General features: G+C 40.4%; 1 protein-coding gene across 2 annotated transcripts; it reads left to right on the top strand.

The window, feature by feature from the left end:
• The first annotated feature begins 2,105 nt into the window (after positions 1–2,105).
• mapk15 (mitogen-activated protein kinase 15) lies at positions 2,106–11,402 on the top strand. Of its 2 annotated transcripts, XM_082521263.1 has the most exons (15): positions 2,106–3,038; positions 3,152–3,303; positions 4,868–4,966; positions 5,606–5,635; positions 6,131–6,221; positions 6,631–6,761; positions 7,130–7,293; positions 7,405–7,544; positions 7,634–7,691; positions 8,093–8,230; positions 8,440–8,545; positions 9,915–10,242; positions 10,421–10,551; positions 10,668–10,820; positions 11,012–11,402. In XM_082521263.1, the coding sequence occupies exons 2-15, from the start codon at positions 3,205–3,207 to the stop codon at positions 11,204–11,206; spliced, it is 1,863 nt and encodes a 620-aa protein (XP_082377389.1). In that variant the 5' UTR covers positions 2,106–3,038; positions 3,152–3,204; the 3' UTR covers positions 11,207–11,402. The 2 variants fall into 2 exon arrangements, with proteins under 2 accessions (XP_082377389.1, XP_082377390.1); XM_082521264.1 differs by lacking the exon at positions 4,868–4,966.
• Positions 11,403–11,912: the final 510 nt, after the last annotated feature.

Below are 11,912 nucleotides of genomic sequence, written 5' to 3'. Positions count from 1 at the left end.
CGCAGCATTCCTGACGCTTTGTTGGAAGCCGTGGCAGAATTGAACAGAGACGTTGATCATATAGCCCCACCGATCGACCCCCTACAGCCTTTAGAAAACGCTTTGCAAGCCCTGCTTCAAAACATTGAAAACGAACGGCGTGCCGGTGTTGTGCCAAAAAGTGATTGTCTGCCAGAAACTGATTGCCGTCCGCGGGAGCGCGCGCAGCTGCTTAAAGCTGTAGCGCCCGGATTACTTGCGTTGCCAGCTACTTCCGTGCAACTGATATAACGGGCGGGGGGGCAAACAAACACATTTATGCCTTTGTTATTAGGCAAAGGTATGCATTTATGAAACTTCAACGTTTCTTGTAACTGAATTATGACGCTTTCCAGAACGTTGCTTTCGGTGTGTAGCGCAGTCACGAATGACTACACGCATCACGAATAATTAATGCCTACAGGTTTAGTATGTCTACTCTCGTTGTTCATATTTGTTATAAGACTGTCGAATAGTAGTTAAAACAATAAAGACCGTTTGTGCCAGTATCACCATGACTCTTTCTTGTTTGTTCAGAATAACGACTGAGAACATGGCATTTTAGCGCTACCAAAAAGTGATTGTGGCATAACTCGTCACTGAGATACTATTTCTGCTTCAGACTTGCTGGAAGTCATTCAGAAGGGTTATATGTCAAATATTACATCTCAAACAATCCCTCAGAACGGCTAAATTACCATTAAGGGAACAATAAAACTGACAATATGCAATTTTCAGCCTGCCAAAAAGTGATTGCCACCTATATCTTGTCACTGAAACAATGTTTCTGCTTCAAAATTGTTGGATATCATCCAGAAGGGTTACATGTGACATATTATATCCCAAACACTCTCCAAGAACTGCTGAATAACTTTTAAAAGAACATTAATACCCATAATATGCCATTTTCGACCTGCCAAAAAGTGATTGTGGACTATATCTTGTCACTGAAACAATATTTCTGCTTCAGACTTGCTGGAAGTCATTCAGATGGGTCATATGTCAAATATTATATCTCCACCAGTCCCTTAGAACTGCTGAATAACTTTTAAAGGGACAATAATACCTATAATTTGTGTGTGTGTGTGTGTGTGTATATATATATATATATATATATATATATATATATATATATATATATATATATATATATGTGTGTGTGTGTGTGTGTGTGTGTGTGTGTGTGTGTGTGTGTGTATACATATTTTCATGAATACCTTAAATGCTCGAATCCAATTTGTGCAGGAATAGAACTCTATTGTGCAAAAATATCAAAACTAATGTGGTCTGACTTTGTTTTGATCATGAAAAAATTTCAAGGACGTTTAATCTAAACAATAAATAAATAAATAAATAAATAGAAAATTCAAACAAGTCAACATCAGTTGCAACGAAACGCCACTTGGTAAAGACCACAGGTGGCAGTAGAGTCTAATGCACTCTACCTAACTGTGGAGAGCTGGAGCTGCCCGTCTCTTTTTGAAGTCTGGCCTTGTTTGTGAGGACCACAGTGGTATCGTGGTCAGACAGAAAAGCCTGGAACTCCTGCTCCACCTCCATGATGTGAGAATCTTTGTCCAATTTGTGTTCCAGAATTATCAGCTGTTTAGGAGCTCCAGGTCCTAACTATAAAGGGTGGCAGCATAGAAATGAGTGATTGCTACAGCTACCGCTGGTCATTTCAGATCTAAATGACCAGTATACTGTCCTTGTCACCAAGGAAAAACTCCCTTTTAACACGAAGAAACCTCTGACAGAACAAGACTCAGGGAGGGGTAGGCAGCCAGGCAGTGTAGTTCAGACAGGCCATGAAGTCAGGCTCAACTGCAGATCAGCTTCTCTGTATCCAACAGGTGAGAATAATATAGGCAGTGCTATTTAAGTTGCTATTTTAGCCTGCCACTGTAGATGCACATCTGCAAACTCCTCTCCACATCCTGTCTCTCATTTAATCTGTTATATTCTGTGCCGGGTTCTGCTGATGTTTTTTTTTTTTTTCAATTAAATGTTATTTATATTGCACCAAATCACAACAACGGTTGCCTCAAGGTGCTTAATATCGTAAGATAAAGACCTTTCAATAATATAAAGCTCCAATAATATACGACCCCGATGAGCAAGCTCTTTAGCAACAATGGGAAGGAAAAACTCCCTTCCATCAAGAAGAACCTTGTGGCAGAACCAGGCTAAGGGAAGGGCAACGATCTACCGTCACGGGTTGGGGGTGAGGGGCGGGAGACAGGCAAAGACATGCAGAGCCAGAGATGAATAATAACCCAGAATTAAATGAAGAGTGGTATATAAACACGTTGGTGATGCCTGATTCCATCATAATGAGGGTGGATTCAGGGTCACCTGCACATTTAAAAAACAGAAGTGGAACCAAAGTGCCTTAGAGAAAGACACATTTAAGGTCAAAATACATGAAAAGCCTAAAGGTGTGCTTTGTTGTGTTAACTAATCATCCTGCAAAGTGAGAACCATGCTTTTACAGTGTCTGGTGGTTCAGCTCTTTCACCGCATCGGCCTGGTCGGGGAACTCAATGGCAATAAATGACTCAGTCATCTCATAAATTGTGAGGCCCTGTTCTCCCCTACATAAGCTGCCGTTAAAAGTATCGCTATTGGTTTTGGTAATTGGTAATCTATTGCACAATTTGATTATCTCACAGCACATTTACAGCAGCGATGCGGGCGGCGCATGTGCGGCGGTCACTTTAAGACCTGCGAGCAGTAGCGTATTCGTTGTCAGGACAACAAATAAAGACAAAACTGGCCCGTGTGTTTCCTGCAGGACCTTTGAGAGTAGAGGCAGAGAGCAGTGGGAGCTCACCTTGATAAATAACAAGAGATACTGCACAGCACAGGCTGAATCAGGTGTAATTTTCAGGCGCTAAATGGAGGTAAAAACTGTTCCGCCTCTCGACTGATAAGTGACGCGGGGTATGACTCATATGGTCGCATGAGGGTTGCCAGGTGAGATCCAAGATCCTGCACTGCAGAGAGATCCGCCTGTTAACGTAAGATTCTTTCCAATTATTGATTGTTATGGAAATATTGCACGATGCACTCCTGATTCATTCGGCCATCGCCACCAGACTGCCAGCTTTCAGAGTCTCCTGATCTCTTCCAGGAGTGATCAAAGAGCCTGGTGATGATTACTGAATGAGCACGAGCACGAAGTGAATGGAAAAAATGAGCAAAAAATATGAATCAGCAAACATCTCCGATGTGGAAGAGCACATTTCTCTGAAGTATGACATCAAGAAGAGACTTGGAAAAGGGGTGAGCAACTTTTTCTCTCTTTTTAATTTAGTGGAAATGAACTTGTTTGCTCAGGCTGTACAGTTACTAACGAAACTCCAAGTTGCTGTTTGAGCAAACCGAAAAAAAAAAAACAGTTTCACTGCAGTCTTCTTTTTCTTTTGCAGTCTCTAACTCTTCTGCCTTCATGTGCAGTAATTCAGTTAAAGTTTCCTCTGCACTTAAGCCTTTAAATTCCTGAAATTCTCCAGACTTACAGTTCTCAGTGGATACCAGTGTTTTAAGCAAGAGGTTTATTTACTTTGGCAGCAAGAAAATAAACTCTTTCTTTGCAGATCAGCTGGTGTGTGAGGACACTTGTTCTCTTTAGAGTCCAGATCCCTTTTGTTTTTGTTTTTCTTTGTCTCCAGTAGTTTCCACAGTTCTAAAAACAGCCCAGTTTCTTTCCACCGTTTGCCCCAGGAGATTATCAAGTTGTTGCTCTGCTTCTAAATAGCCAGCTGATAGCTGCCACGTAGAAACCACATAACTGGCTGGACATGCTGAGGGTGGCTTTGACTCATGTTACCCACAGCTGTTCAACCTGTTGCACCTAGGCAGCATCCTACACCTGCACTGTGATGCTGAACAGCTCTGATCAGATGACTTCAGATGCATTCAAAAATCATAATGTGGATGTATTTTATTTTATTTTAAATATAGCTTCAAATACCAGGTTTAAAAAATGTCAGTGTATTATATAGGTCTGTTTTTCTGCAGCTGTTTGATTAAAAGAAGAAGAAGAAGAAGAAGAAGAAGAAGAAGAAAAAAGAAAACACATCCCCAGTGCTCTTTCCTCCACGTATCATTAGAGTGTATTATAATCTCCTGCCTCACTGCTGCCTCTGTTATGCTTGGCTTCACTACGCTGCTCACACCCTGCTATCACTGAAGTCAAAGAGCTCATGTCATCCATGTTTTATTCAATATAGAGATCAAGAGTTTTTTTTACATGGTGCATATAGTGGATTTGTATTCTTGATGGAGTGAAGATTAGTCCAGCAGGAATAATACACAGTTTGTGACTCTACATAAACAGCATATTAGCTGGTTTTAAATACATGCAAAAATCAAAATTATTAATGAATATAGGATTAGCTGCTGGTAGAAGAACTACTTAAATGTATGATGTCAGGCAGGGTTAGTTCGCTGTATCCTACTGGTAAGACTCATAAGGGCAGTAAAGCTGCATTACCCTGCCCACTATAGCTGCACATCTGCAAACTGCTTTCCAAACCACATCCACTCAGAATCTTTCTTCTTTGCTGGGTTCTTGCTGATGCTCTTTCCGTCTTTTATTTTCCATGTATGCACATGGAGCTGTGGGGAGAGCAAGTCCACAGTGCAGATGGGAATAATTTATAGTTACTTAAATCTGCAGGAATAAGTTATCATTTTGACTTACAGTGGTCCTAACTGAACTCAGATGCCAGTATTCTCATATTTTGATTTTTATAGTTAAAATCTTGCACAGGATATAAGCCCAATCCTGTAGGTACAAGAAGCATCCTGGTGACGTGTTACTTGCGTTTTGTGTTTGCCTCAGGCCTACGGCATTGTCTGGAAAGCAGTTGACAGACAGACTGGCGAGATTGTGGCTGTGAAAAAGATCTTTGATGCCTTCAGAAACAGGACAGATGCCCAGGTGTGTACCATGTGATCTGCAGTAAGTGGAACAATGCTGTTGTTCTAAAGCAGGGATGTCAAGTTCATTTTACACCATGGGCCAGATACAGCTCACTTTGATCCTGAGTGGCCTAAACAGTGAGACTCCCCTTTTTGTGCGTGTAAGAAGTGTAGCTACACATTTAATCCCCGAGATATGTTAATATAAGAAAAAGAAGTGGAATTTCAATAATCTCGTTTTCAGGACACAATAAAAAAAATGCTGCTGTAACAAATGAAAGAACTCTGTCAGCATGACCCCCTTGGGCCTAAAAGCGGCTTCTTATTTTTCCATAATTTTCTTTTTAAGTACTTGAAATTAAGCATTTCCTGCTTGCAGTCTTTCAAATGTCCACTTCATTTTGACTGAAAAGCAATCATTTGAATAAATTGTTAAAGCAAAAGTAGAAGCAGCTCTACTTGCTTCACGATTGTCATGCCACTTCTTACATTTTGCTTGTATCTCATCCTGGGTATTACATGGTATTAATTTCCTCCTTTATCTGTTTAAAGACAAGTTTAGTAAGTGTTTGCATAGGACAGGTGGCTTGTGTGCACCTGATTTACAGCTGCATATTTCCTGATCATGACCTCAGTGTCTTCTTTTTTCTTTTTACAGCGAACGTTCAGAGAAATCATGTTCCTCCAGGTAACCAAAGTATTTATTATGTTCCTGTCAAATAATCTTAACACTTTTCCAAATCACTGTCATGTCTTTTAGTTCCATTTATGAAGACTGAAACAACGATAATGTCAGTCTCAGTCTCACCGACTGTACTGGATCTCTCTACATGTAAATTACCTTTAGTTGAATTTAATAATATTCTACAACTCGACCAGTGACATGTTCAGTCTGTTAGTACTCCACAAAACTGTTGCATATATATAATATTCTTAAGAATCCTTGTGAATTCTTTTTGAAATATCAAAATAAGTAAACAGGGAATGTGTTTTTCCATGTTGTTTTTATAAATCACATAAATGTTTCCCTCCTTATCTGCTGACCTACCTTCATGTGACCTTCCCCTGCTGTTTGCACAACCTTGTCACAAAACCATTGCCAGTTATTACTGGTCAAACAGTAGCCAGAGTGTGAGTTTTGTGTTTGAGAGTAAGCATGTTTACCTTTTCTTTTTGTGTGCAGGAGTTTGGAGGCCACCCCAACATCGTTAAGCTTCTAAATGTCATCAGAGCACAGAACGATAAAGACATTTACCTCATCTTTGAATATATGGGTGAGTGTAAAGCCCAGCTCATCATCTGAGCTTGTAACACAGCAGCATGAGGAAGGCCCCGGGGGCTCTTAGTAGCTTAACCTGGCACTGAAAAGGTGTGTGTGTGTGTGGGCTTCTGCTTCTCTTGGCCGGCTGTGCTGTCTTACTGCTGAGTCCACAGACTGCCCTCCCTGTCTATGCAGTCTAATCCTTGACAGTACTGCAGCATTACAGTGCAGACTCCCACTGCTTACATTTCATTTGATTTCAGCCATGCCGTTGCATTAAAATTAGCGTGTGTGATTTCATAGAGGATTTGTATGTTCAACAACACCGTAGATGGTTATCTTTATAACTAATGATTATTTAGAATTGGATCATTACATAAACACCCATAACAGGTTTTTTCCTGTTTCTGCTTTTGTACCAGATACTGACCTGCATGCAGTGATAAAGAAAGGCACCCTACTGAAAGACATCCATAAACGTTACGTGATGTACCAGCTCCTCAAAGCCACGAAATACCTGCATTCAGGAAATGTTATCCACCGGGACCAAAAGGTACAGCAGATGGAACAGATGTGAGAATGTGAGAAGCATGCTCTTATTTGGATTAGAAAAATCCCAAATGAATGCCTGTATCATGCATGTACAGTGCACTTTTGCTCTTGTCACATGTTAATGTTCTAATTATTTTTTCTTTGTGGCCTGTGTAAAACTGTGGCATTTCCTTATCCTATGCAGGTTTGTGCAGTAAACTCTGCTGAGTTGACCTCACAAAATGGTCCTTGGCATCACAAAATAGTTTTTCATCCCACATTTTCTGCTCACTGAACATTCATATTCACATTTTCATCTTTTAAGCAAGCACTGGAAACCTGAGAAAATTCTCTTTGGTAAGAATGTTTTTTCTTGTCTGTTTCCCACAGCCGTCCAATGTGCTCTTGGACTCTGACTGTGTTGTCAAGCTGTGTGACTTCGGCTTGGCCAGATCGCTCAACCAGATCCAAGAGGACAGTGGGAATCCTACACTGACGGAGTACGTGGCCACACGGTGGTATCGAGCTCCCGAGATCCTGCTGGGATCCACAAGGTACCCGACTGTGTTGAGCGTCTGCTGCTAACGCTTGTTTTTCACTGACAGAAATGAGTCTAAACGTTAAATTTAGGCGGTGCTTCTGAATAATCAGCGTATTTTCCAAAGGTACACTAAAGGCGTGGACATGTGGAGTCTCGGCTGTATCCTGGGAGAGATGCTGCTGGGAAAAGCCCTGTTCCCTGGGACATCCACCATCAACCAAATAGAGAAGATCATGAGTGCCATTCCACATCCCAGCCCAGAAGGTGGCTTCACAAAAGTCCAGATTAAATGTATTTAACTGCTTGACATTTTACTTTTACTTTGGATTGATTAAATATGCCTTAATTTTCAGATATTCTCGCAATCAAGTCAGAATATGGATCCTCTGTCATACAGAGAATGTTACTAAAGTAAGACAATATTTTATGTTTGCAATTTATGTTGTGAAAATCATAAAATTATTCATCAAATGTCTGTTTGAATCTGGTAATCTTAAATACTAACCCCGCGTTTTTTGCCCTTTATTTTTATGTGAGTACACAGTGTGTACAGTTAATGCGTGGCCTCAGCTGACCTTGTCACTCTTAACACAGAGCTAGGTTAACAAATTTCCTCCACTTCAGCATAAAAACTAGAATTAGAGCTTACAAGTGGAAGCAAGGCTGATTAAATACTTAAGGAGCAGAAGTACTGATGCAGCAGAACAGTAAACTGAGCAACAGCAGGTGAAATAGGCCACAGAAACTGAAAGACAGATCACTATAATAAACCCCTGTTAATTCTTCTTCTTCATCTGTTCATCCTTCACCAGACCACAGGTGCCTTTGGAGGATCTTCTTCAGCCTTCTGTGCCTCCCGATGCTCTCGACCTGTTGAAGGGTTTCTTGGTTTTCAACCCAGACAAGCGGCTAACTGCAGAGCAAGCCCTCCAACACCCATACTTAGCCAGGTATTAAGGATCAGACTGGCCCCTGGATTAGGAGCTGTGGTCAAATTTTATTCTGTTTTCTTGTTGCTCAGTTGGTCAGATTGAATAGATTTGTGTGTTATTCCCCTTGTGGTAAATCTGTAATCTGTAAATGGTTTTTATGATTTTACTGTCATTATATGTTCATGTGTGCTGTCATATGTTTATAAGTGTGCTATCCATTTCTGAAGATTTCACAATCCAGCCAAAGAGCCAACACTGAACTACGACGTAGTGCTGCCAGTGGATGATGACATCCAGCTATCTGTGGTTCAATACCGCAACAAACTATATGAGGTACAGTGTGACTTATAACTGAGTTTGAGTACTGAGTACATCAGATTACTTTGAGGTATACTACAAAAAACTACTGAAAAAGCTCTGTAGGCTGTAGGACCCTTCACACAAACATGCAACTCTGCCTGCTTCACATAGCAAGACCGAAAGAAGCAAATGTAAGAAAACAATACAGTTTCAAAATTTAGAAATACATTTCAAAAAATGAGTCAAGAACAAATGAAATCCCTCACAGCATAAGAATGTGCTGTAACGTTGTTCCAAATTAAGAATTTAGGGCTTTCAGCTTGCTTTTCTAAATATTAAGACATAGACTGCATATAAAAGATGGACATAGTTACTGTGCCATCACACAATTAGTGAATTTAGTCCCAAGCGAAATCCTCAAGCTGAGCATTTTCAGTCGGATCATGAGTTGTATTATATTTATTTATAAAGCAGGCATGATACATATTAACATTGCTGCATGTAAACAAATGCAGCTGATGAAATGTACAGAGGACTTTGTGGCACATTGAATTTGGAGATCTTATTCATGGTTAGGCCTTAAGACACAACTATGGAATTATATTTATGTCAAAAGCTGCGTGCAGTAAAAAAAATGTAATCAGGAGGAAATAATTTACTTTCGCGAGCGGAGGTGTTCATTGCCACTTGCAAGATGAATTTACTCACATGTAAATTCAACAGCACAACGAAGCCTTCACACACAGGAGAGTTTCTGGTGTGTGAGCGATGCAGCAGGTTCATGCTCTCAGGGGTAACTCTGCTCTCAAAGCTCGAATCTGCTCACTTTAATAAACGGACTTTTGACAGTTTTGAACGCGTCACAGAAAAACACTTTCAAAGGAGTGCTGCCTCAACCTCTGTGATGGTCAGGTTCAGGTTACTGCATTAACCTGAGTTACACTGTGGCAGCAATACAAGAGCTGTTTTAATCCATATTTGTTTTCACTGCATTACTTTAATGCTGAAGAGATTTTGAAAACCGAAAGATTCCAAGGCAACTTCTGAAACATCTGGCTTTACTTCAGTTTCAGTATAATTCAATACATCTACTGCAATTATACAATTATTCCAATGTTCCGGTCTCTGCTGGTCATTATAAAGAATGCGTTGAATTGGGTTCACTGTGCTTATCTCTTTCAAGAAGTCATCATTTGATAACAAAAGGCAGACTGTTCCACAGTTTAAAAACAAAAGGTGGCTTTTCAGTGCTTCATTGGACACACAAGGTAGCTTTAAAACAATACCTGTGTGATCATGCTTGAACATTCATGGTCTCTGAATTTTCTATACAAATGAGACAACTGGAAGTTAATCAAACTAGTTAAAAATGCTAGAGTCTGTATCTTTTTTTAACCTGCAGATGATACTGGAGAGGAGAACTAACCAAGGGATGTTGAGGTTGATCCAGCCAAAGGAAGGAAGCTGTGTCAGCAGCAGTGAGAAGCCCAGTGTGAAGTGTGATAAAGGAGTGAAGAGCCAAGTGGCTGCAAACAGCATCAGAGATGGTGATGATGAAAGAAAACCAAAACCTGAAAAAACTGACGAGACGACCCATGCGCCTCCATGTACAGGAGTTGGCAAAACCGAGGCGGTGAATGCATCCACCCCACCTGCAGCAGAGAAGACGAGCCCTCTAGCTGGCCCTGGCATAGGAAAACTTACATATAACCCCATCACACATGCCCCAAGTATGAGAGTTTATTTTTTTGGTGTAAAATATGAAACCTGTCTTTTTGTTTAAAAAATGGTGGGGTTTGAAAATTCCTGAAAAGCATAATTATTAAGCCATCAGAAAGTCAGGTATTTAATGAGCACAGTACAACAGCTGTGTTTATACTGCCTCAAACTCTTGTTTTCTTCATTCAGATGTCTTTGTTCGGAGTCCAGGTGGTCCTCCTCATTCCTACCAATCCACTACAGCCAGCAGGAAACCAGTGGGACAGAGCAGCTACAGTAATGCAGTTGCATCACCAACAGAGGGCACCAGCGCTGGTGTAGTAAGCGTCAGACCTCAGTCCACTTCAGCTTTGTTTTCCTTTAGTGATGTAAGCCTTGTTTCTTTTTGTACTTACCATTTGTACTTTTCTCTGTCTCCTCACCCTACTTCTGCTAGTCGATGGACCAGATTCTGCAGCGTGGTCGCTCAGCCCCCGTGGCCCATAACCATTCCTTTTCCTCGTCCCTAAACCACACCCAGAATAACCCGTTAGTACGCAAAGATGAGACATCCTTGTCTTCTGGGCTTTACATCACATCAGCACGTCTGGTCAGTCCACTACATCCATGTAAAATATTATATGAAAGAACAGATGCAATTTAAAAAAAAATGAAGTGACTTTTAAAACATTTTTGAGGATTTTGAAACTTGGTGGCTTGGTGGCTTTAGGGGCAAGAAAAGAAACTTGGTCACTGTCACGTGTGTCTGACCAGGTTTAATTTTTTCTTCTTCTCATGCAGAACCATCGCTCCACCACTCAGGTGCATGAGGCCCGGCCACCACCGCGGTTCAGCAAGAAAGTGTTTCAGACTAACTGTAACGTGGCAGCAGCTGGCGACCCACGAGCCAAACTAGGCAGCTATTCGCAGGCCTATGGCACCATCAACAAGACTGGACTGGACAGTCTTCTTCAGGGCCGCCCTTGCAACCAGTGACTGCTGTCATACCTGCAGTTACATAGGGGTCCGGTGCCACATGTGTTTAAACACACAACAAAGTTTGCTTTGATCTCCTTCAGACTAGGACTAGAAACGATTCTGAAAGGCAGATCAAACAAACATCTCTTATGTTACATTTAGATTTTACCCATGGATACATGAATTTATTCACTGTCTGTGACTATATATATATATATATATATATATATATATATATATATATATATATATATATATATATCAATTCTAGGCGTTAATACCAATGTATGAATATATGTAAATGTGTGTATTTTTTTAAAAAAAACTTGGAAACCTTTTCTTAGAAGGCTGGATTAGCCTGTCTGTCTGTAGAGAGGCTCTGTATTAAAGTGCATATGCTAAATAGTAAGTTTGAGCATTTGTCTCAGGAGCGTCTGTCGGTTTAAAATAAGCCCTGGTGTCTCATGTTGACTCTGGTCTAGAGGCTTAATGTTTTAATACTACATTAGGAACATTGAACCAGTGGTTTGGGTGCAGAATACTTGCAGATACATGTAAAATATGCAAATAGATGGTTTGGTGAATTCATTATATCTAATAAGTGATTATTTTTCATTTGTGAACATACCAGCAAGAATTCTACTTGTTGTTCTGATGTGTACAGAATTTTATAATGTTTAACACTGAATCACTTAAATGTCTATGAACAATTTCAGGTGGAAGA

This window comes from Aulonocara stuartgranti, assembly GCF_965226115.1.
Source record: "Aulonocara stuartgranti genome assembly, chromosome: 22".
NCBI classification, from domain to species: domain Eukaryota; kingdom Metazoa; phylum Chordata; class Actinopteri; order Cichliformes; family Cichlidae; genus Aulonocara; species Aulonocara stuartgranti.
The sequence above is the reverse complement of the archived record's forward strand: the minus strand, read 5'-3'. Positions and strand labels throughout refer to the sequence as shown.